Source organism: Brienomyrus brachyistius, chromosome 2 (assembly GCF_023856365.1).
Source record: "Brienomyrus brachyistius isolate T26 chromosome 2, BBRACH_0.4, whole genome shotgun sequence".
NCBI lineage: Eukaryota > Metazoa > Chordata > Actinopteri > Osteoglossiformes > Mormyridae > Brienomyrus > Brienomyrus brachyistius.
The window spans coordinates 29,924,772-29,951,287 of NC_064534.1; the positions used below are offsets into that span (position 1 = coordinate 29,924,772).

Below are 26,516 nucleotides of genomic sequence, written 5' to 3' on the forward strand. Positions count from 1 at the left end.
GCTACTCACGCTAACAATATATTACTTAAGATTTCTTAAGTAATTATTCTTACAAAAATATGTAATGATATTGACGTATTTAACAAACATGAAAACTTCACTAAAAAGAGCACACAACTGATGAATGACAGTTTTGAGCTCCATTTCTTAACCATGGGAACTATACTAAATTATTAAGCCTTTTTATGCAATTTACTGTCTGTTGCATTATTGGAGTACGAAGGGAGTGTTGGCCGAGAAGATAATATGTGGTGTTAGATCTTGTAGGATTATGCTTGTTTTTATTATTAAATTGTGTTAACTGTGTTTATTGGTGTTAAGGTTATCCTTAGGCCTAAACGTATTCATGTATTCTTTCATATTGCCTTACAATAATTAAGGTTACTACTCATGCACTAAGCAATCAGGGAGCAACATTACAACCCTGCAGTCAAGATGGACGCGATGACCTGTGCGCAGTCAGGTGTGTGCTTGGGCAGGAGGGGGTAAGGATGTGAGGTGTAGGCCCTTTGGGGTGCAGTGGGGTTGGGAGAAGGTTAACCCCTGGATTTGCATACTCTCCCATTGAAGACTGTTAAAATTCAGGTGGTTCTCCTGTGCATTCTTGCCTTGTTGATCTGGGCTACTCCGGCAAACCCATGATAAGAGAGAAGGAATAAGGTAATGACTCTGCCAGGGGCAGGACTATTAAAAAATAATTAAAGATCAATATCAAAGAGCCATATCAAGTAACTATGATAATAAGCCTTAAAAGGATATTAGATAATATTTGACTAAGTAACTTTGCTGGAACATAATGCTCTACACGTCAGAACAGGAGTGGCTGATTATTTTACTTATCTTTTAGGCATCACATTGTTAAAACCTGTAATTAATTACGTCATTGTTATCACAACCACAAAGAAATATAAGGCATGTGTTTTTACAGGTTAATCTTGTTGTGAATTTCATGGGCACATTTATTACAGTTTTCAATAGTAAAACTCTTATTATTGTTTAAATCATTTTATAAAGTAACTGTCCATGTTAAACATATTTGTTTCTGAACAATGATGGGTAGAAGGTGAAGGCTCTTTATTCCATAGCTGTACCCATACAGTTATACCCTGGCTCAGTACTTTGCTTAGTTTCGTTTCTCCTACTTGCCTAATCCAGTCTTATTAAACCTGATCCATGTAACTTTTTGACACATTTCCCTGTATACTGTGTATATTTGTAAATTTAATTTTATATCATTGCACATATACTCACTGGATTTGGTGCATTTTTGCATGTTATATAAAAAAGATTTGCAGTGGATTACTCAAACCTACTATTTTGTCACTGTCTCATGAATATATCCTTATGCCCTAATATCAGCCCACAGCCTAACTCTAACCCTACTGTACTGTCCAAATTTAGTCTCTTTTTAGTATTTTTTAAAATTAGAAATCAACTTTGGAAATGTTAGCTAAAAACCCATCATCCCAGTCAGGGTCATAGGGGGATCTGGAGCCTATGCTGGGCAGCAGAGGGCACAAGGCAGGGTGCACTCTGGACGGGGGGCCAGTCCATTGCAGGGTGTGTGTACGTGCGCGCACACACACACACACACACACACACTCACTCACTCAATTCTAGAGATGCCAATTAGCCTCACTGCAGGACAGAGAGCCTGTCCCAGGAAACACAAGGAACAGGGCAGGAGACACACCTGAATGAGATGCCAGTCTAACCCAGGGTAAAATGTTGTTCTAGTAATGATAAATCCATTACAATAGAACTTCGCCGGATTGATAACATTGAGATGGACTGGCATTCAACAAGACATTTGGGTATTTCACTTTATTCACCCTTGATTGCCTTTTTCTATAAGAAAACTCCTACTTCATGTCAACGTTTAGATGGAATTTCATCACGTCATGCTACTGATGTTTGAAAAAAATAAGACAATGACACACCACAAATACTGTTAACAGTAATCATCTGTACGTAAGTTCAAAGGTTGTCCAAGCACATGACCGGCAGACCTTGCAACATTTATTCAATTTGTATAAGTGACATGATGCACGAGATTTTAATAAAGTCCCCCAATCCAGATGTTGTTTTCTTGTAGTAGAAATTGTACAGAACTGAGCTCCTTCCGAAGTATACATACATCAGGGCCAACATGCAGACAATCCTGGACTGATTTACTGAGATTTGCTGTTTTCATATACATATAAAACACACATTTTTAAAATATATATTAGCAAAGTAAAAATTATATTTCATTTTCCATGGCCTTTAAGTGGAATTTCAATAAAGAACAAATTTCCCATGCATTCATAATGGTTATCTGTATTGAACATATATCGACTTATTGCCAATACTTAAACAAAAAAAGGACAAAATATGAATCAGCCACTCTAGCTAACATTAGAATGGCTCTCCCATTCGTCTACGTATTCCGTGCATGTCAGTGTTTGCCAAACAAACTATGAGTGTGGTGTGAAAAGGATGTGTGGAAAGCTATGATTAGTACCCACTGGAGGTACATTTGGGGGCTACCGTCATCTTCCACACACCAACAGAATAGCACATGTGCATGTTTGAGGTTCGAGTACAGGTCCTGATTCTGTGAGAGAGCATGCACAATGCCGGACATGTTAAAATATCGCTGAAAAACAATATGATAATAAACATTATTCATATCATGACACCAATGAGTGAGGAGACATGGAAAACTGGAAACAAATCTTTTAAAATATTAAGCAAAAAAAAAAAAAACTTCACAAACAGAAATCAGGCAAGTGGCCAGGTGATCTTTATCGTTATTAGGAAATCCCGGCATATCTCAGGGTATTCACTGACAAATTTCAATTGCAAACGAAAGAGTGCCAAAGTGGGAATGGTTTTTTCTTTTCAGTTACATTGAAGCTTATTCAATTCTGTCATTCAAGTCACCACCAGTATACTGCTGACTCAGCTGCCAATTGTCAGGGTAGGTCATATGAATTTGGGTGGCAACATTTCTGCTCAAAATATGCAGCTGTTCAAATGCATCAGTAATGTCAGAAATTACTCTATATGCTATAATTTAATATAATAAAATAATTTTTAAAAATTAAATACTGGGTCTTAACTTAAATCAGCAGTGCTGCTGGAAAGAATTCAGATTATCTTACCTGAGGTTAACTTCAGATAAATGATCTATCATGTGCATCTACATCACTAGAATATACAATGAATTACACTGCAGATAAGTCTTCAGATGAGGATGTGTTGCACTGTGAGCACAGCTTGCAGACAGTCGTGTCTAGGAGACGCTGGGGTTGAGGCTTTTGTCGGTGCTAAACAAGGTGACAAAGAGAAAAATCCCCATTAGCCGCACCAGTGACATCACAGGGAGCATCAGTGCATTCAGGCCATATCAGTGGATGCATGGAGACATCAGTGGACAAAGGAGAAAAACCCTTTGGGAAACAAGTGAAAGATCTTGGGTGTTGGAATCTCTTTAGGATGAAAGGGACTTATACGCTCTACACAGTCCGGGAGCAACTGGAGGGCAGGTCTGAAACTGACGGCTGACTCTGAAGCTCAGAAATGCAGCAGCAAAACGAAAACGAAAATTACAAATTCACTACATTTCAAATAGAATCTTAGACTTTGAGTGCCACCAAGCATCAAAATGGCAAATTCCCTTAGCCAAGTAAAAATGACTAGAATAAAAACCTTTCATAATTTTTGCAAATAAATGAAAGTGTTCAGGTCATCTCTGCCACACGCTTGGTTTCATCTTAAGAAACAAACTTAATAAGGTGTCTCGCCTCCCTACACAAAATCTTCTGACCGATATAGTAAATATAAAGTCCAAGACGACATGGGATGGCAGATGATTAACTGACCTCTGTTTTCTTTTACCGCTTATTCTTCAAGGTACTGATCATTGCACTGCATCCATAGATGCACCTTCTACATCTGCAGTTCTTTTATTATTTCGCCAACATTAAGGAAAACCAATAATTGATGAACAAGGGTGCAGCACATATGTATGAGGTCAGCTCTTTACTCCAGAGACTATGCATTTTGAAAATGGATTTTTTTATGTATCTGTTGCACATGGATTTTTGTATAATGTTCTTTCTCAACTTAATGCTCAATACCAATGTACAAAACCAGCACAGTACATAAAACAAAAAGAGACTACTCCTAAAACTGGGTACTGGTTGACTATCTGGGTACTGGTTGACTATCTGGGTACTGGTTTTATCCATCTACTAACATTCAGGAAAGTGTCAGATACACATTCATATATGTCTTGTACTGGAATATTCCCAGACAAGTTTATTGCTTTTGGTGGAACAATATCATTCCATTTTATTCATTACAACAACAAAGTTTAGGTAGGGTCTACAGAGTTTTTGAAAAAGCTCGCTTGCTATCTTAAGGGCTTGAATGGAAGGCAGCTGGACTTTTTCAATTTCTTGAACGCTTTGCACCTCCCATCCAAAAGGCTTCTTCAGTTCTACAAGTCTAATGTGGGGTTTCAGGTATTTATCCCCTATTTATCCTGCAGTCTTGAGTTCTTTCCCAGGCGATTTAAATGTGAGAGGCAACCACCTGTAAATGGTCCACACCTTGGCTCAGGTGGAACCTAAGTTTCACACCTTGATCCACACTTTGCCCCAAGTGACCCTAATGACCCACTGGACAGCAGGGTGTGTCAACGACCACTTTCAAGGTGAGAACCCCAGTGGAGGACAAAAAGCTGGAACTCCCCATCAGACCTTTAGAACAGAAGCAGCCTTTTGGATAAGAGGTGCAACGTCTTCAAGAAACTGAAAAAGTCCAGCTGCCTTCGATTCAAGCCCTTAAGATAATCATGTCCTGGACGACTGAGAACGATCAGACACCTTGTTTGCTATCCACTGTCTGTCTCTGCTGAAGCACATAAATGGAAATAAATTTATGAATTACTGACCGACTTCCGGTTTCTGTGAAAGTCTATCAGAAATGATGTCACACAGAAAACACACGTGACGTATGATTATATGAAGCATGAGTATAATACATAAGAATAGTACAACTCCAGAAAGGAACAACAGTCAGATAAGTAACTCTTACTCCAGTTGGCCAGAAGCAGGCTCTGGTCCATTCAGAAAGCTGTTGAGTCTAAATAAAATGAAAAGATAGAGAAAGAAAGAGTGATGAGAACCTACTGCATGTGGACAAGGCATTAAGACTGGGAGAAACCATTCCGCCTAAAGACCTAAGGTGACACAGGGTGATGAAACTGAGGTAAAGTGGCATGCACCTCTCAGCACAAGGGAATGCAGCTTCATTCGTTCTGAGAGGCTGCATTCCTGCATGTAAGTAGGGCTTCCTCGCATTCAGCAATGCCTCACTGACGGAGAAGTGGAGCAGCAGTTAGTACAGCACAGCACAGCACGCATTAGAACTGCTGCCAGCTGCCACTGAGAATAGACTCAGCATGTACAAGATTGTGGTGCAGGATTTACTGGCATCTACATATCCAGAATTATTATGCCTGTCACTATTTTTAGTACTTTATAATTATTAGTTATTAGTTGTATTGACACACCTAAAAAGAATTTTTTCCACTTTTGTTTTGTTTCATTCCCCTCCTGAAAGGTCGTCAGGTGAGAAAGACTGAAACCTACTTTAATTAGCAGGTTTGTGATTCCCAGTAATGACTGTGAGCGTGCAGCTATTCAAGAATATTTGGGTATTCAATGACTGGTATTTTGAAGTGCATGTACAGTATGTGTTTAGGTGGGTGGGGGGAGGGGTTGGGGGCAGATCGAGTCTCTTTCAATGCTGAAACCAAACCTAAGGTCTTGCTGGTTAATGAGATATTATACAAAATCAAGCTCTTTCAAGAAAAGTTACCCAGGAACTACAGTCCACTTGGACTCACTGCGCTATTAATAAAGATGCAGTGGTGAGTGTAGTATTTTAAAACCAGTGAGAACCAGAGCCCTGCGTGTGCCACTGCTAAGCGGCAACATGGGCTGTGTCCAAATTCAGGGGCTGCACCCTTCTAAGGCTGCATTTTAAGACTGAATGCGATAAGGCTATCCCATTTTGAAGGCCCCATCAAATGCGTGTTAAAAATGTATCCTTCTTTTGATGAGTGGTGAAGGATCCACCCAATCCAGCCAAACAACTTGTAAGATTCATTGCATAGGGGTGAAGTGGGTGTGTCTTGGCTTGGCGGAAGGAGCAGTGCTTTGCGACCCAAGGGTAAGGGAAGGAACGGCTTGTGAAGGCCAGATCTTCCCTTTGGCCTTCAAAGAACACAGTCTACAAGGGCTATGCCTTCACAGACCACATATGTCGAGGGATGCACCCCCTGAGTTCTGACACATCGATGGAGTTCATGAGATTTACTACTGAAGCCGCCAGTGAGGTCACACACATAGGAGACACACACACGCACACACACACGTACAGACAGCCAGGCTTACTTATCCATCTCTGCTGCTTCCTTTAGCTTCTCATCCAGCCTGGGCAGCGGCCAAAGATTAATCAGGGATCAAAGAAAGAGGAAAGAAGAAGCGGGACACAAACAGGAGAGTCAGCAAAGCAGCGTGGAGGTAGCCGAGAGAAGCGTCACACCCAGGGCACCACCTCCACGTTAGACAACGACGCCACTTGCTACAGACACCGCGCTCATGCAGCAACGGAAACAGGGGCTGCAGGTGCAACTTGACACATTCTGAGAGAGACCCGTGCCCTGAACATTATCTCCAGGTGTGACTCAGGCTTACACATCCATAGAGCCCAGTGTTGGCATATTTGGCAGGTTGGGGAGGGGAGGATTGGGAATTAGTGCAGAGCATGGGTAGGGTGCCAACATCTACCCAGCATTCCTCCTTTTACCTCATGCAAGCGTATTGTATAATACCCCGCTCTTCTTCAAACCTTCCGGGGAAAAGGCGGGAGGGAGGCAAAATTAGATGTGAAGCATAAAGGTTCAGATCCCAACCCAAACTTCTCCTCCCCAAAATCATCTCCAGTTTCAGCAGGCTGGCACATTATTAAGCACTAAAATGCCTGAGAAAAACGTATCTGTGTGGGGAGGCCATCAGTCTCCATTGCATGTAATAGTACAGAGTACTAGAACATTTGACGCTGGAGAATCCAGGGTAAGTGCTGGGTTAAGGTTTCCCTGTGGTCTGCTGCAAATCTCTCTAGTGCCCCTCACAGTATCAGAGCAGCGCAGCAAAGACCCTTTCTTGCCTCAAATGTTTTACTGCCTACTCACTGTGGCAATTGCTGCTCTTGGTTGAGGAACTACAACATCAGTTACAATATTTAAATCATAAGGCCTGTTGAGATTCCACACTGAAGAGAAAAGTAACATTTTCTTAATTACAGAGGTCTACAAAGATCTCCCTATTTTAAAACAGATGTACCCTAGAGGCCAAAATTGTGGAGACACCTAGCATTTTTGGTATTACGCTTTAAAAATGACTACACAGATACTGATGGTAATGTTTATAAACAAAGAAACTTAGAAATATCATACATCGCGCGATTAAGTAAGTAGCTGGAGCAACAGTTGAATGAAGTTCTTCAATATCTAAAAATAATAAGTGTTTCCACAATTTTAGCCACAAGTGATTATGAATGGGAGGACATTGTTAAGATCACTGTCGGCCCGCAAACCCCAAAAAGGGAATGCTCACAGAACTCAAATAAATGTACATTAAATTCTGTAATTATTTCATTCATCAGAACCTAAACACTCCACACCAACTGGCTCATTTTAAACATTACTCACTTGTGTGAAGTGTTCAAACAGGTATTGCAGGATTTTAAAAATATCATTATGCAAACGAGCTGATATTTGATATGACTTCTTTGTACATATCCAACTGTGCAAGGACTAAGAACTCACTTGACTATGCTCTCTGGAATGTGCACATACTCCATGGGGATCAGCTCACTCAGTTCTGCCAAACTGTTGACATACTTAATCTTGCTGCTGAATTTTGAGCTACAAGAATGAAAGAGAAGCGCAGAGTCAGAAGGAAACAGAAATGCTGCGTTTCATCTTCCTTGTATGTTCATGTCGGAAAAACTCCCACTGGCAAAGGCCCACATTCTGTAGGGGGACAGAGTCCGGAGGCAGGTTACACAGAGACAGAGAGATGGAGACAGCAGCGCACTGCACTGCGGCAGCAACACAGTGAGGAAAATACAACAGAGAAGAATGACAGTGTTACATGTGATGACTGATAATTGTTTAACGCAGTGGTCTCCAGCCTCTTCTTTGGTACACTGAGAGCTACTTCTACGCAAAAACTAATCAAGGGAGCCCCGGTGATAGATCCGGGTGGTGGGCTGCCCCTCAATATACTTTGCCGTTAGTTGATTTTGCCAATGGAGGGTGAGGTTGGGGGGGGGGGGGGGGGGGGTGTTGCAAATGACTATGAATGTCTTGAAAACTGACCTGTTGGTCAGGTTCAGCTGGTTGGTGACCACTGGTTTAAGGAAGGTGGGACAACGAAAGAGGAAGGAAGAATGGAAAGAACTGGTGAATGGGAGTGAAAAGGAAAAAAGAAGAAGAAAAGCCAGAAAAAGAAACTGGAGTTCAGCCAAGGACTGCTGCAGTTTTAACAGAAACGTCCCCACCTAGCCCTGGCAGCTGGCCTCTATTCTCAGCTAATTCTTTATCCACTCGTAAAATACTAACAAAGTTTACTGATTATCCTATTTGACTATAGTGAGTGGTAGAATTAGACAAAGCTACGCCTGATTTAATGCAATATATATTTCATCTGTTGACCTGGTGTTATCAACTGACCTGAAACCACAACTATATCTGGCTGCAAATATTTTATATTTGTAAATAATATATAACTTGTAAGGAATGCAGAAAAGTAAGTTTATAACAAGCTGGTTCGATGGCTGATAATGGTAATGGTATGTACCTCCTGTATGCTGTAATTAACATGTCATTTCTTCTGACAAATGGTTCTCTTTCTGAGAAACAAGGTGAGCAATAATAGGCAAGCGGACAGGTAACTTCACTCAAACTGATAACAGGAGCTACCTGATGAAGGGCCTGGTGACCGCAAGGATGGTTCTGATGAACCAAGAAGGGTGAACAATGATGAAGGATTTCAGATTCTTCCTGAGCCTGAGTGACAATAGAGAACAGCTCATCTTCATATAAGTTCATATATGAAAGACAGGTGTCCAGAAATGTCTTTGTATTGCAATAAACATTCAGCACTGCCGAAGCTATGCTCAGCTGCTGACAGTTTTTTCAATTGCTTTGGCACTAGTCTCAGAACATGGTTTCATTTTTCAAAGCTCTACACACAACACTCACCACTGATAATGTACTCTGCCATGGGCTGGCCCCACATCCAGGGTTATTCCCTGCCTCGTGCCCATTGCTTCCGGGATAGGCTCCAGACCCCCCGCGACCCAGTAGGATAAGCAGTTTGGAAAATGGATGGATGGATGGATGTATACTGCATGCCAATGTGTAGCACAAAGTAGGTTATGTGACTGTGTAAATATATTCTACAGTATGGAGTCATGTTTCTCTTGTAAATTTCCCTATAGAATTTAGATTAAACCAACTACTGGAAGCCGAGGCAGATGGATTCCTAACTGACAAACAAGAGCAGGCTATGGTCACCTTGGGCCGAAGACGGTGTTGTGGGATGCAGACCTTGTACTTGCTCATACAATGAGCCATCTCTGGTCTGTAAAGCTGTTGCCCTGACCTATGTTATTGTGTGGGACAATGTCACGTTCCACCATGCTCAACTGGTGCAGGCATGGTTAAAAGCCCATTTATAATTCACCACCGTATACTAGCACCCATACTCTCCTTTCCTCAACCCAGATGAGGAATTATTCTCCACATGGAGGTCAAAACTGTATGATAGACATCTACCTCAACAAATGACCCTTCTCCAGGCCATGAATAAGGCTTGCGACGACTTCACAGCAGACTGTCAGGCCTGAATTCACCGTGCCCCAAGGTTTTTTGTTTTTTTGGTAGCTAATTGTTGCTTTAATTTAAAGGGAACCTCTGTTGTGATTTACACATATATGCATTTCAGATTTATTCAATGACTCCACTGCATCTTTAGTATTCTCTCTACTGGTCCTATTACAGTGACATTAGGTATAGCACCACGATGAAATATGTATCACATATTCTGTATTACAATATCTAATGGTTGTATGAACAGCTGAACAGTGAAACTACTGGTATATTGTGTGTGGGTGATGTAAAGAAATGTCTCCATGATTCTGTAAGTGCAAGGTTTCTTTAAATATAATGGAAAATGCAATGTCTTGAACATTAGACAGTCTGTGTTACAAGTGGTGACCATTTGAGTTGTGTGTCGCGAGCTTTGAAAAATGACATCAAGCTTCTGTACCTAGTGCCAAAGTTATTGCAAAAAGCTGTGAATGAGAGTGACCACTGAATCCTCAAAGGTCCATGCCAAGCTTTACTAAGCACCCGAGTGACATCTGAGCCGAGGAGAGTCCAAGAGGTGCCTGTACACCTCCTCACTACGCTTGACGGCTGGTACCTCCTGTCTATCATGTGATAGCACTTCTTCAGCCAGCCCAGGCCAGGCATTCTCCTGCGTGGGGTGGCTCCATTCAGATACACGATCATGTAGTCCTCTGCTACCATAAGCTCCAGGGTGCTTATCACATAGCTGGAGACACGGAGGCACACAATTCACAAAACAGTCATTTGTTTTTCCTGCCTGCATAGTAACCTTGTTGAGGGAAGTGTTATTCACCAAAATGAGGGCTTTCGGTGATTTCAGTGGGGTGGAACTGCAGGGCTTGAACATGTCAAAGATGTAAGGAAACTATTTTTCCAGTCCACTTCCCTCTTATCTACCCAAAAAATGACTCACCAGCACATTGTACTGTACTATACATATACACACACACACACACACATACTACTCTACTTACAGGAAGAGGTTCTCCATAATATAATGGTAATTATCCCGGTTGCTGTCAGGCAGAAAGCATGCGGCAAACACAATGATGGCATTGAGGTCACCATAATAACCTGGAGAAAATAAGAGTCATGATTATTACAGAGGGCAAGGCGGAGCCAACAGAAACGCAGGAAACAAGCTTTTGCTTGCACTGTGCATCCGATGACCCACGTTCAGTGACCAGTACGGTTTCACTGTGATGTATATAGCATCTTATAAAGCAGTGATTCCCAACCGGGGGTACGCGTACCCCTAGTGGTACGCGAGCACATTACAGGGGGTACGTGGAAAAAAATTTTATATTTAATTTCCCTGATGATGGGTAAATATTATCAGCCATTCCATTAGCTGTGCCCTGGTATAGAAAGAAAATCTATCTGGGATGTGTTGCTTAATGAATTAAATGTTCAAGTTATGGAGATTTAATAAAATGTTTTAAATTTGATAATCAGTTGTACGTTCTACTTTTATTGAATCATCAACACATTTGACAAAGGGGGTACTTGTGGTATGAGAAAATCTCTCAGGGGGTACACAATTCAAAAAAGGTTGGGAAACACTGTTATAAAGCACAGACTTTGCTTTGATTTAAAATGGAACATCATTTCAGCTGCTACAGACAAGCTAAACTACCACCAGGTTACACCTGACTTCCCCTCCCATTTGCCCGCATCCCCAGACTGCCTGCCTCCAGGGACTGCCTCACCTCCATGGGAGATGACTCTCTGGTATGGCCCGATGCACTTCATGTCAATGCGGTGCTCCTGCTCGCCGATGATGACGGACCTCCACAGTTTGGCATCCTGCCGTTCTTCCTCTGTGGTGTACTCTGGGATAGCCTCAGTGGGCTCCCCCAGAGTGTCCTGTTGGGATTCTTTTGACAAAGAGAAGGCGACTTTATCGGGCATGAAACCGTTCGGTTTGCCTGCGCCCCGATCGAAGACTTTGTTTTTCCTATACATGCAGTTCCCAGGTTACAAACGAGATCGGTTCCCTAAGTCTGTCTTTAAGCTGAATTTGTAGATAAGTCAGAGAAATAATAACACAGAGCATAAAATAATAATATTAATTATACAGTACAGTAATTATACAAACCCTGAATAGGACCAGTGGGTACAGTGTGTGAGTGACCAATGTGTGAGTGACCGGTCAGTGAGTGACCGGTGTGTGAGTGACCGGTGTTTGAGTGAATGGTTTGTGAGTGTGCCTTGCGATGAGCTGACACGCCGTCCTGGGTTGGTCGCTGCCTTGTGCCTGCAGCCTCCAGGATAGACTCTGGACCCCCCCATGACCCTGAATAGGATAAGCAGTTTCTGAGATTAATGAATGGATGGATTTGCTCAAGGTTTTACTAATGCTTTTTTCCCCTCTCCCAGCAGAGTGCACTTTGGCTAAATCTGAATCTGGGTCTACACCCTCATGTACTGATGCATGTCCCTCTGCTAAATAAAAAGCAGAGGCAAATTTGAAAAATGCAGGGACAAAGAATATATTTCCATTTCCATGATCTGTCCTCCACTTCTACTCCGTGTGAGGAGTTTGCACGCTTGCCCTTTGTTGCGTGGGTTTCCAGCAGGGTGTACCCCAGCCCCGTACCCTGTGATGGACTGGCATCCCGTCCAGAGTGTCCCCTGCCTCGTGCCCTGTGACGGACTGGTATCCCGTCCAGGGTGTACCCCAGGCTCATGCCCTGTGATGGACTGGCATCCCGTCCAGGGTGTACCCCAGGCTCATGCCCTGTGATGGACTAGCACTTCAATCGGTGTGGGCTCCAGGCCCCTGTGATCTTGACCAGCATGATGGATGCCCTGCCGTATTCACTACAGTATTTGTGTCTTTTGAATGCGTACCAGTCATTCTGTGTTTGTGTGAAGCAAAGATGAAGCCACAAGAAGGAGATCCTTGTAACCCAGCAGCTGCAATTGCAAAAGCTCATCACAGGGCATTTCATTTTGTTAAATGTTTAAAAACACTTGATTTATTTAGAAAAGGGCAACACTCACAGAGTTTGATCTCATTCAGCACAGCATCTGGTTATCATGTGACCTATTCCAGATTACAGCTTCCTGGTGTCTTACTATACTTCAGAATGCTACTTATCAGTCCTCCAAGATAGTGCAGGCTGATTCTGCATCTATTATTTATAAAAGAGTAAATTTCTATCATTCCTGTTTCGATGCTTTGGATATGCTTCTCACCCTGCCACTCCTGCTCGTTGCCATGGCCAGCATAGTCCAGGGAATCAGCCTCATCCGGCGTATCCATGTCATCCACGTTGATGTCCAGGTCATCCGGTGTGTCCAGGGCATCGTCTGACAGGATGGAGCCTTCGCTCTGATCCAGTGACAGGTTAATCTCTGGGGCTGCCAGCTTCTTGCGCTGGGGATGGGTCCCATGCAGGTCCAGTGAGGAAGGGGGCGCTGAAACAGAACCACGCACCATCTATCCCATCTCACTCCACAAACCACTCTCTGGTTTTGTTTCAGAAGCATTAAAAATCACAAATGGTGCTGCATTAGAGCAGAATGAACCATATCACTGTCAGTAAAACTATATGAAGCGTATGTCAAATAACCAAAAAACCTACTGATCTTACACATTAAGTAGATATATTAGACAAGCTTATGTTACTAAGAGCCAGGAACAATCACGTAACCAAGATGAATGTTATCTGTACGCCTGAGCAGAGCGGAAGGGTTGCTTTCAGACTTGTTATATTCCAATGATGATGTTTTTGCAATTCCTGACTCACATTTATTCATAATAGAGCACATGCTTAAAACGGAACTCTAAATTGCTTTAAAATTGGCTGGAGGTGGTTTCTGAGGCTGCGCTGGTCACCTGGTCTGTTCTCTGCCCCACTGGGACTTGTCACGTCCTCGTCATGCTGGCTGTCCATCCCCACATCCTCTGTTGGGGACCTACAGGAGCAGAGGAACACCAGTGTTCAAAAAGACAGTTTCTGGGGTTTGCTACACAAACTCACACGCCCTTAAGCAGAAACATGAAGAGCGTGAACAACGCTTACACGTCATCAGACCCAGGGACAAAAGGAGGACTGTCTGTGGGAAATGGGCGACCTGAACACCAGTATATCATGTTCCAAAGGATAGCAGATACCAAAGAGGGTTAGGGACATAGGATTATATTGTCCTGACAAATATAAAATAATGAAGCCTACATTAATATGCAAGTGAAGAAATGACTCCAGTAGCCATTCCATTTGTCTATTACGTGAGATGCATTTTAAAAATGATACAATCCGAAATTGTGCCTGAATGATGTTGTGAATCATTGCCTTAGCTACTCTGATTTCATTTAATTATGCGTTTCTTTTTTATAAGCAGCTAACCTGGTTCTTCTAGCACCACCCTGAACAGCTCATTGTTACCGCAGAACCGCGAATCTGCTAATTCCTTTCTAGGTTTCATGGTTGTAGACTACTTACCTGGATACGGTATTTTTTTAATCCCGAAGTTACAACACATATGGTACGGACCGTGATGGTGCTTATCTTTGTGAAGCTCAGAAAAAAACGTTACTACTACAGATGCCAGGCCAGGGTGAAGGCCTGGCGTTAGGGTGTGTGAGGGAGCAGCAGGAGTTAAATCCTTCGTTCACCAGCAAGCCGCGCATGGGCCTACTGGTCGGGCTGAAACGGTGCCGGAGGTGAAAAAGGGGGCGGCAGTGAGATTATGAAATAAGAGAAAAGACACTATGATCGTCATGGGAAAAGTCACTGGCGGACAGAAAGGTTGAGCTCTCAGCCGCTGCCAGGAGCGAAGGCTGGTATTGACACTGCAGACACACGTGCTTCACGGAAACTCCCGCCTCCATGGTGACACCAGATGGTTTTCACATCAAGCAAGCCGAGAGAAAAGTGAGCATAATTAAAAAAAAAGGAAGGAGGGATCCTGGCTTTTGTTGTTGAACAACAGACAGTGTAATCTCTTACAAATCACTATGAAAGTCCACATATAAGCTAGTAATCTTGAGCTGCTGGCTGGGGGATTGCGACCATATTACCTGCTATGTATGTTTCCATACACCAAAGTTCTCTCCTTCTCCCTATGCCCCCCCCCCCCCCCCACACACACACACACACCCTGCTGATACCACAATTTTGATTAATCATATCTCTTCTGTTTCATTAACTTCCTCCAGCAGAAGAGTTCATGATGAAGTATCGAGTGGAAGTAGGCAAATTTTTGGCAATGAGCCGACAAATAAACAGGGGGAAAACTTAGAAAAGGCCACCATTCCCTCCCCTTCTGCCTGCCTCCTTCCTTCTACCTCTTCCCCATACCAGAAAGGGCACCAACCAAAGAACAGAAGTCCCACTTCCTCCCCCAGACTGTGCATCACTGCAGACCAGGAATGAACAGAACTAGGGAAGCTTCGCACTGTCAGGGGAGTGGGCCTGTAACAGGGTTGGCCCAAGGGTGCTTAAAGCATGTAGCACATACATACCCTTTCCTTCAGCTTGCAGAAGGTGCCACAGCTGTGACAATCATCCTGCCTAACAAGGTGTGGCTCAGTGTCCCTACAGATTACAGACCGGCAGCATTAATGTCACGTATCACAAACACCTTATTTAAACAGATCAGACCTTTAGCTAAGGACTACTTGGTCTCCCTGCAATTTGCATACTAGGCACACACAGGTGTGGCATAGTAAAGGACAGTGGATCATAGACTACATAAGAATCAGGTGACAGTATTTGAAGCTTCAGAGCTATGTGTCAGAGATGGTAGTGAGCAATGTAAGAGCACCCCAAGAAACCATCCTGTTTCCCTATCTTTTCACCTATTATACAACAAACCCACAGTACAATTGCTCCGTTGTTACAGGAGGCTTGTGCAGAACTTTGTCACATGGCACAGTGAGATTTACCTGCACCATAACATCAGTGAGACAAAGGAGCTAATGATAGACTTCAATCATACCAGTGTGACCAGGTACCACCAGACATGTTCAAAGGAACATAGAAATGGAGATGAAAGCAGGATCAGCCAGTCCTTGTAACAATTGGGGTGACATCACTGAACCAGCAACCTTCCAATCACAGGTGCAGAATGCTAAGCTACAGAGCTTAAAAAGCAAAATGCAGCAGATTGGCATCTTGGAGCCTCTATGACATAAAGTTTACTTTGACAGAATGTGCACAGCTATTCTTTTTGAAAAGAATTTTTGTGCCGCAGCCAACTACTGGGAATGTTCTGCCAGTCAATAGGTAAAACCAGCAATGTCTGTCTATTATACTGCCTGTATTGTCCTAACAATAACAAGCAGGTGCTGGAATTTACCACTAGTGATTAGTAAAGTACACGTCTGAATCTAAAGAGCTAATAAAAAGAGCTAAGAACCAGCTTTGCTTCTCCTGATACCTGCTTAAGAGAATTCCTTTGTTTCTTTGTATTTAGAAATGTTCAGTTTCAGCATTAAAAAGGTACTATTAACTTTAGGATTTACATCAGTCTGTCTACATTTTGCATATTTTCCTCCATACTGTCTAGCGCATTGTCATGCCCGGCTCGTCCACTCCTCGTGTGTGCCACACCCCCTGATTACCCACGTGTGATTCCCTGTTCGTCTCCTGCTGGGTCCGATTACTTTGATTAGTACTGTCCTATTTTAAGTCCTGGTCTTACCTGTTTCCTGCTCCCCGGTCCGAATTAAACCCTCGTATTTCCCCGATCCTGTCTCCCTGCCTGCTTTTCTGCCCGTCTGCCTGCCCGTGCAATTACTCGCGTTCAGCGAAAACGTGACAGGTATATTGTGTTAAGGGAGGTACTGTATTTAGATGTTGCAGTGACATTCTTTGAGGTACAGCTGGGCAATATGGCAAAATATTTTATCACAAAAATTTTTATCATATTGGTCAATATCAATATCATTACACATAATTCCCACTGTAGTCACCAAAGAACAAACTCTATGTGGAATTGAGCTGGATCAGGTTGGTCTTGCATTTCAATGAACAGCCCTGGGACACAATGCTATCCCTAACCCTAACCCTAACCCTAAACCTAACCCTAACCCTAACCCTAACCCTATCTCTACCCTGCAATCCTGGACGCAGTGGCTGGTACCTACACTTGCTCTTCCATCATCTTATTCATCTCCTTCATCTTTTCTCTTTCTTTTACACCCAAAAGTGAGGTGGGTCTGCCTGAATATTTTCACTTTCTAAGGAATGTGGATATTTATGTTTAATCAGTACACACATACTATATACTTGGAAGGTATACAGCTGTTTGTTTAGCAGAAAAATTGTTTTTACAAGTATAATGTTTTTTTTTAGAAGCAAAATAGCCATCCGAGTTGCATTGTATGCCATTAAAATGTATCTTGAATTTTTAGTCTTTTGCTAACATGATTTCTCATTTATATTAGTGCCCGTTAATGCATCACTAAAAGACAAAACAATGTTCCTGAATCTACTGCTAATATGCTTAGATACAGTTGAATCAAATAAAGTAAATGATACTGGTATAATTTTTAACTTTGTAAAAAGAGGTCTGATGTGGTGTACGGATCAGAAATATTTAATCTATTGATTATGAGTGTTTACTGCAATAAATCTTCTAGACTGAAGTGTACAGTGAACTCAGGCTACTTGCCTGTATTGCTCCGTTCATTTAAGTAATGATGCTAAACAAGCTGAATCATTTGGCTCCCAGACAGCTTGATTACCGTTGAAGTCTTGCCAACAAACTCAAGGTGTAAAGTAGAGGTTTTGTAGTGACACCGCGACGATCCACTTCAATGTGATCAGATGCAGAAGTTGAAGAATTTTATGTGTTCGTTATAAAATCATTACCAAACTAAAGTAGTGTCATTTATAAGTCATTTCAAGACTTTGACAAAGATATATAGGTCCTGAACTCGAAGACCTCAGTGGTGCGTATGGCCATATGTTTTCTGTAATCTGATAGGCAGATGTATGCTATCAAGAGATGTTCCTTATCGAGTGTTTATCAAACTCTGTGATTTATTTATCATTTAAATTTTATATGAGAATAAGTCAACATGCTGTTCATATCACCCAGGCCTACTTTGAGGGGAGGCTGCAGAATTGCTGGTCCAGGCATGACAGAAAATGACAATGTTTGGGGGTAGATGTTATTGCACCCGATGTTGTACAGATATGATAGATAGTAGCCTCCCGATCAGTTTCCTAACACTTTGAGTCCCACTCTGTCCATTTATAAGGAGCATCAATTATTAATCCTTAAACAGAAGTAAAATCTACCAGCACCCCAGGCAGACAAAAAGTATTCCTCAGGTTCAACACCCTCGTAAAACTCCCACCTGCGCCTTCACCCACCACCCAGAATACCGATGACTTTGTGCCTGCATCCATGAAAACAGAGCAGCTATTAGCAGCTAGTTCTCTGCCCCCACCCCACTCACAGTCTTCATTCACCCCTCTTACTAACTCTGATGTTCCCAAGCTCCTCCTCATTAAGATAACCTCTATCTGTCTTAGCTAGCTCTCTCACACTCCACCCATGTACTCACTCATAACAGCAACACATCGCCCCTGACTGGTATATGTCCCACTACATTTAGGCAGGTTCGAGAAATACCACAGTTTAAAAACATCCACACTTCGAAGCATCACAATTTGAAACTACCAACCAGACCTTCTCCTCATTTCTTTCCCAAACTCAAGTGTGTTGTCCTCAATCAAGTTTCCCACAGAATCCTAATCAATCTGATTTCTGAGCTGACTACTTTACTGGGACTGCTTCTTAGTTGCCCGTCCTCATCGTGATAGACCCACTTACAGCCTTTGATACGGAGAGCCACCAGATACTCTATCAAGTAGATAGTATCTTGGGGTGCAAAGCAATTTAAGTTATATCAGGTAACAGCAGGTATACCTCACAGTTCACTCCTTGGTCACCTCCTCTTCCCCTTGCACATGACCTCCCTAGGTCCAATCATAGTCACATGGTTTCTCCTGCCACTACTATGGAGATCATATCCAACTCAACATGACCTTCCCTCCAGAGGACACCATAGTCCATGCTCAGATTTCTGAGTACCTTGCTGACATTGCAGTCTAGATGAGAGATCGCCAGCTCCAGCTGCACCTCTAGGTCACGCTTTTCGTCTTCCATGCTAACCCTAACCCTAACCCTAACCCTAACCATACCACCTCTTGGATCTGACTTTCTGAGCTGTTAATGGAACCATGTTTTTCATCAAGGCATTTTATATAATTTAGCAGACACGTTTATCCAAAGCAATGTACACTTATTTGAGAAAGCTGGGTCAGACAATCCCTAACGGAATTAGGGGTTATGGGCCTTGCTCAGAGGCCCAATGGTGAAATGACTGTGCCAACTAAAGGATTTGAACCAGCGAGCTTCTCATGATGGACATAACATCATAACCTCCTGGGGCACGCCCCATCCCATACAAGACCCACATCTTGCCTTTTTCATTCAGCAAGCCAACACTGCCTGGTGATCCTACCACTACATGAAAATAACTTGTGTGGTTCTTGGTAGTGGATGGAGCAACTCATTCACATATAGTCAGCAGAGTCCCTCTCCACCTTCAAGAAACCCCTACAGCCTAACTCATTCTCCATGCGTCTAGGTATTGTAGCAGTCCACACTCCGTCGAGCACACAGATATTTGCGTACATATTTTATTTTGGGGCATCATCTGTATACACATATGGTCATGGTTGGTGCATGCGTACAGCAATGATATTACAACACATGAGCAGATTCATGCGTCTCCAAGGTGTCCGGCCGACCACTTGTGTTCAGATTTCATTACTGTTCCGCGTGCAGTTAGTGTAACGTCCTTGTTGGGTATTCATCAGGATGCATTAGTGTTTACGCTACAAAAGATAGTGTCAAATGCAACCCAGACACCTCGGCAAGTAGATTTTAGTGATCAGACCACAATGCATCTTGGTGGCTGTTCATACTTGATTTAGCATTACCCAGGATGCATTTCTCAATAAACGGGATCCTAGCAATGCAAATATGCAATCAATTCTTTGCACATGCACAGTCAATGTGCCATAACGTGCAAAAGTCCATTCAACTCAATATACAGAGTACATGCGAAACAAAATTTATGCACACAGTGCACGGACCATAACTGTATATGAACAAGAGGGGTTTGAACTAATCTTTGTGGGAGTACCTCAACTAATTAATCCAACTACTGACTTGCTCTGTCTTCATTAATTTTGGCCAATTAGTAACACTAGATGCTCTTTTATTTTGCATCCATCTTGTAGTAACCACATTGTGTTTTGTTTTTTTTTTTTTTTATTTGAATAGCTCTCTTGTTAGGTACTTACAATGTCTGATAATGTACTGTTTAACCCTGGCTGTATTTTCTGCTTCTTTCATATGTCTCTTTGAACAAAAGCATTTGCTAAAAAAAAATACTGACTGCTGGAAAATAATAACATAAATTAACTTGAAAATTATACACACCTTTTCTTTTTTTAGTTTTTAGAAGTCAGTTGGTCTGCTGAATTTATCCTCAGAGTGTGAAACAGAAGGGCGAGAAAAAAAAAAAACTGATAATTTAATCACTGTGTCGCTAGTGACGTCAGGTGTGCACGGGGTTTGCTGATGTCAACGAAAGCTTTACCAAACCAGCATAAACTTCTACATCGTCACACTGCCCTCTCTAAATGCAGCAAGAGCACCTGTTCACATGGGCGATCTGGGACGGCATCCGAAACCAGACCCGGCACGATAAGAGAAAAGCCAAACGCAGCAAAACCAGGTATCGCTTTGCCAATGCTAACATACGGCTGGGGTACAGACCATGACCGCACACCGTCAAGAGGCTGCAGAGGAGTACAGACTTCCAGCACAAACACACACACATCCACGCACATACAACACACACAGACATCAAGCCCATGCACACGGCTTGTGGGCGTCAGCTTGTTGGCATTTATATCACCCAGCCACAGGACTTAAATCAAGACGGCAAGGCAGCACCCTGACGGTCAGCCGGATAAATCCCAATATTGGGTTTCCTGGGATGCGGCCGCTAATCCGGGCAGCCATGATGTAATGACACCAGCACCCCCATCAACCACACAATACTATGTGCAACCAAGCTGGGGAGAAAACCCCTGCAGCAGGTTAAGAGCCTGAAACACTGGAAAATAAATAAATCAAAGATTAAAGAAAATCAGAAGCCTTGAGCGTTCACTCACAAATAGATAATGTGAAGAAAAAAAAAGATCTTACTGACTCTGCCGGCTAAATGCATCTCATTCTGTTTGATTGAACATCCTACCCCAGCCTCCTCTCAGGGACAAAGCACCGCGCATCACGCTAAAGCTCCAATAATACGCATCAGTGCAGCTGCCCGCTTTCCCACAATGGAGCATCCTAACAGAGCACCATGCAGACATGCACACCGGCGGACAGACAGCACAAGCCTTGCGCTCAATCCAAATCTGCCTTCTCGGACTCGCAGAGAGCGGCAGCTGAAGATCCACTCACCACCTTATGTGCCGAAAATGAGTAGCGGTCCTTTGCTCCCCTTGTTCCAGGGAAAGGGGAGAAGCCTCACTGCTCTGCCTTAGCTTTCCTCTCACAGTGTCCCCCAGTGGAGCAGCTCAGCACACACACACAACAGCCCCGCCGCCATTTTGTGGTCACGTGATGGGGGCAGAATCTAAATAAAGACGATCACCTGCTCCCAGCACAGCCCGCATCTACGCGGTGGTGGGGGGCGGAGGGGGCTGAGCAGAACCGATGTCTGGCCGTGCCATAGAAAGGAAGAAGATGCTGAAGCAGGCGCTGAGGAGGAATACATCCCCTTTCAGCCTGAGGCAAGAAGTAACTCCTACCACCTTCTCCCATGGATCTCTTTATGCCCCCCCCCCCCCCCCCCAGAAAACAGTGGGGGTTGGGGAATAAGGACTTTCCTCCATTTTTCCCGTGGGGAATCTCTGTTTGTGATGACAGTGATCACAAAACAATAAACAGTACATCAGTATAGGACTATTGCCTATAATGCACCTGGATGGCAGAAATGACCCAAATGATGCTGAGAGATAAACATGCAGAGAAATTTGGCATATAGACCAACACGCACACAAAGAGCCAAGGGACACTGACAGAGCACAGTGGAGCAGACCAACAGAGCAGATGTCCTGGCCTTCCTGTTGCTTGGCAACTGTCTTTTTGTTGACGGCATGTACCACAGCTTGAACTCCCCCTCTTCCAATTTGTGGGCCACTATTAGCATAAAAGCACAACGATTAACTTGGATTTTGCACAGAATGCAAGTGTAAAGAAAGGGATTGAAAAATGGTGTTATCTAAATTAAAGGAAAAATATAAGAATGCACACTTTCTTATTTCAAAATGACCTGGGTCTTACTGCAAAATAACCCACACAAAATGTAAAGTCCCAGTTTAAAACGGCAAATTCTTTTTATTGTTTAGCTAAAATCTCAGCTTCTTGAACCAAATAAAGAAACATTTCCAGTTCATGTCTGCTCAGGCATTGCTGAAACGTTCTCAGTTCCGTTTTGCAGTTTCATAGATCTTTATTTTCAGTACCTAATGAGGATGTTTGCATATGCAGTACATAAAGACTGCACAAGTGGCTGTATTGAAATGAGGATGTTTGGTATAGGAAACATAAAAAGTACAAGGCTGAGAAGAGAATTTGCTGGAGCTTATCCCTCATTTAATCAGTGTTGCCATCAGCTAATCAGCCTTGCAGAAGGATCCATGGCTAGCAACAGAAGGGAAGGTTTCACACTGCCATAAAATAAATTACTCAATAAAGTTAAATAAGCCCCCACTTTTGGTACAAGGAAACGTGCATACCTATCAGAATAACTTCACGTTTACCAGCTAAATCGTCCACTCAGATCACAGCACACCGGTTTCCTTGTCATTTCACATATAAACAAAGAGACAGTTGGCAGTAAAGTCTGCTGCTACAGGGCCCCTATGTTATGGAAGGCTTTGCCAGCCTAGGTTTGGGATGCTGAATTGATCTCGGACTATTAAAATAGTCTCCCGTTTTTAATTTATTTAAATTTTTAAATTAAAGTACTTTTATATAAGCCAGTTGTAGGACGGGAAGTGTGTGTGTGGGAAGCTCGCCCTTTCACTTCACCTAGCCTCCGTTTTACCTTATAAACATGCCTTTCATTCCTCTCCCTCCACACCTCCCTTATCATAACAATCCTGTCTCTAAGTATCTATACATTGACATTCACTTCAACCAGATCTGTCAACCCTATTACAAAATCTTTTCTTTTTGCCTTCCACTCCCCATACTTTTCTACACATTCTCATGAGTTTCTTTTTTCTTTCTACTCAAAGTGAAACTAACACTAAAGAAGCGGTTCGAAAGCTATATGACTTCCTTCCCACATGTCTGGCTGGTGCTGGGGGTGGGCACCGTCTGAGCTGGAGTCCTGGTTCAGTCCCATGGAAGGGTGACATTGTGAATGTGACCTACAAACTGCAACATGGTGTGTGCAGACTTCATTGGTAGGCTTTGGCTTTGACCTTGATCACAGCTGACACCTTCTTTCTTTTTCTATAATATTATCATGCCTGGAGAATTTGCCAGCCAGTTGACCTTGGACCTCCAGAGGTATTTTTTCTCCTTACTTGGGAATTTTTGTTCCTTTCCCCCGTTGCCGTCTGTCTCGCTTTCTTCCTTTTTTATTTGTCTTCCCTTTTCCTTGCTTTTTTATTATTCTGTCTTAATCTAAAAAGTTAGATGGAATAACTTAGATCTAAAAGTTTTGACAAGGTAAATTAAGACTTTGCCTTCTTGTTATTTTGACTTTCTCTGCTGCCCCCTGGAGGATGGCTTCCCGCTTTGAGTCTAGTTCCTCCCAAGGTTTCTTCCTTTTAGGGAGTTTTTCCTTGCCACTGTCGCCTCTGACTTGCTCACTGAGGGTTTTGGGCAAGGATAAGGTAAAGTGCTTTGAGACAACGTGATGTGAAAATGCACTATACAAATAAAAGTGAATTGAATGAAATTTATGATGTTGTAACATATCACAACACACCTATTTAAAGCGCTTTAGGTGCTACTTAAACAAAAGTTGAATTGAACTGAATAAGTCCAAATGTTGAAAGTGAAAAAAAAACACCTGAGCAGCATTTCTTTCTACGCATCTTTAAAAGAGAATTACCCAATTTTTTTTTCACTAGCCAAACTAGTGAAAAATGAAGCAACTAGGAACAGAAGGTTGCATTATGTGAGGGGATCAAAGGCCGCTGTCACCTCAGAGAGTCTCATTACACACTGCGGGCGTGCAAAGTGTTACTGACGAATACAGTTAACTAGAACATGGAAACGCTCTGTAATTAATTTCGTTTAATATACATATAATATAATCGTACCATTATTATTTTACCGGAACCATTTTTTAGATAAAGACAAAATCACCAAGGACACTAAGTTAAATGGAGATCACTGTACTGACTCCACCATTGTCTTTAAGGGCTGGAACAGGACGGTGCCACATGACTGTGCTCATGCCAGCGCTCCTGCACGCCCTGTCATCAGGCTCGCTTATGCAAGCTCACATATCTTAAACATAGCCACTAGCAAATTGCTATGGCACAATCCTCTATCAAATTAAATTCTTTAATTCAGCTCCACAGGATTTCTTTGCATTGTGTGAAAACTGAGACTAAAATAAATTCAGTCTTGACAGCCTTGAAGGTGCGAAGTCATGTGTTATTGTGCAAACCTTGAGTATATACTATACTGATGGCCATTTAAGGAACACAAAAAAAAAATAGTACAATGGTTTTGATGGTTATTTTAGGGGTAGGTCTCTTCAAGCTATTGCCGACCTTAAAACACTATGAGTAAATTTCTATTGTACCCCCCAGGAACACCATCATAGGCCATAGGTCTGTGTACGGAACAGCACTGAGAAAATGAAACCACACCTGCAATCATCATTTCTTTTCTTTGTAACACTTTAAAAAGTAAGACAAGCGTATCTTTGTGATTTTCGGTTAACATCACGAGCACATTGGAACACAGGATAATCGTGTTTCTGTTTCAAAAGCGGAAACGTTTTTTAGGAAATCTTTGTTGATATGCAATTATAAGCAGAAGCACGACTGAAAGATAACCTGAACTCTCCAAAGCACAATCCACTGTGAGTGTTAGGGGTATCATGCAGTAAGACAAGCAGCAGATTTTATTGTACATTATTACTGTACACTCACCAAAGGTGTTGTTTCAGTCTATGAAATTTGGAGAATCCAGGCTGAGAGCTGAAAGGTGTTTTTTTTTTGTTTTAATCACACTGTTACGACCATGCTCACTACTCACCAGCACACGTACACACACACACACACTCACGTGATCTCCACTCTGCAGTCCAAGGGTCTACTTAACGCTTACCAGGCCTCTCTGGTTATGACTCTTATCAACCAGCTAACATGATATAATCAAACACAATGTAACAATTTCAACGAAAATAACACTTAAATGCTATGTAGCCGATTACCATTCTAGTCAGAGATATAGGATGAGTTTTGTTTGGTTCTTTTTAGTTTTTGAATTTTGCAAAAATAAATTACTCAATAAAGTTAAATAAGCCCCCACTTTTGGTACAAGGAAACGTGCATACCTATCAGAATAACTTCACGTTTACCAGCTAAATCGTCCACTCAGATCACAGCACACCGGTTTCCTTGTCATTTCACATATAAACAAAGAGACAGTTGGCAGTAAAGTGTGCTGCTACAGGGCCCCTATGTTATGGAAGGCTTTGCCAGCCTAGGTTTGGGATGCTGAATTGATCTCGGACTATTAAAATAGTCTCCCGTTTTTAATTTATTTAAATTTTTAAATTAAAGTACTTTTATATAAGCCAGTTGTAGGATGGGAAGTGTGTGTGTGGGAAGCTCGCCCTTTCACTTCACCTAGCCTCCGTTTTACCTTATAAACATGCCTTTCATTCCTCTCCCTCCACACCTCCCTTATCATAACAATCCTGTCTCTAAGTATCTATACATTGACATTCACTTCAACCAGATCTGTCAACCCTATTACAAAATCTTTTCTTTTTGCCTTCCACTCCCCATACTTTTCTACACATTCTCATGTGGTTCTGTTTTCTTTCTACTCAAAGTGAAACTAACAATAAAGAAGCGGTTCGAAAGCTATATGACTTCCTTCCCACATGTCTGGCTGGTGCTGGGGGTGGGCACCGTCTGAGCTGGAGTCCTGGTTCAATCCCATGGAAGGGTGACATTGTGAATGTGACCTACAAACTGCAACATGGTGTGTGCAGACTTCATTGGTAGGCTTTGGCTTTGACCTTGATCACAGCTGACACCTTCTTTCTTTTTCTATAATATTATCATGCTCACTACTCACCAGCACACATACACACACACACACTCACGTGATCTCCACTCTGCAGTCCAAGGGTCTACTTAACGCTTACCAGGCCTCTCTGGTTATGACTCTTATCAACCAGCTAACATGATATAATCAAACACAATGTAACAATTTCAACGAAAAT

General features: G+C 42.5%; 1 protein-coding gene across 7 annotated transcripts in view; it reads right to left on the reverse strand.

The window, feature by feature from the left end:
* Positions 1-815: 815 nt before the first annotated feature.
* prune2 (prune homolog 2 with BCH domain) overlaps positions 816-26,516 on the reverse strand; it is a 62,814-nt gene continuing 37,113 nt past the window's right edge. The window contains exons 1-11 of one of the 7 annotated variants that reach the window (XM_048992374.1): positions 25,210-25,356; positions 13,821-13,900; positions 13,178-13,399; positions 11,686-11,853; positions 10,951-11,050; positions 10,551-10,682; positions 9,044-9,130; positions 7,886-7,984; positions 6,450-6,488; positions 5,086-5,133; positions 816-3,311 (exon numbers count right to left, since the gene is read on the reverse strand). In XM_048992374.1, coding sequence (XP_048848331.1) covers positions 3,278-3,311; positions 5,086-5,133; positions 6,450-6,488; positions 7,886-7,984; positions 9,044-9,130; positions 10,551-10,682; positions 10,951-11,050; positions 11,686-11,853; positions 13,178-13,399; positions 13,821-13,878 — 987 coding nt within the window. In that variant the 5' untranslated portion in view covers positions 13,879-13,900; positions 25,210-25,356 and the 3' untranslated portion in view covers positions 816-3,277. Of the gene's footprint in view, positions 3,312-5,085; positions 5,134-6,449; positions 6,489-7,885; positions 7,985-9,043; positions 9,131-10,550; positions 10,683-10,950; positions 11,051-11,685; positions 11,854-13,177; positions 13,400-13,820; positions 13,901-20,452; positions 21,465-21,484; positions 21,768-25,209; positions 25,357-26,516 lie in introns of those variants that run through there. The other 6 variants (XM_048992366.1, XM_048992382.1, XM_048992330.1 and 3 more) reach the window with 6 other exon arrangements.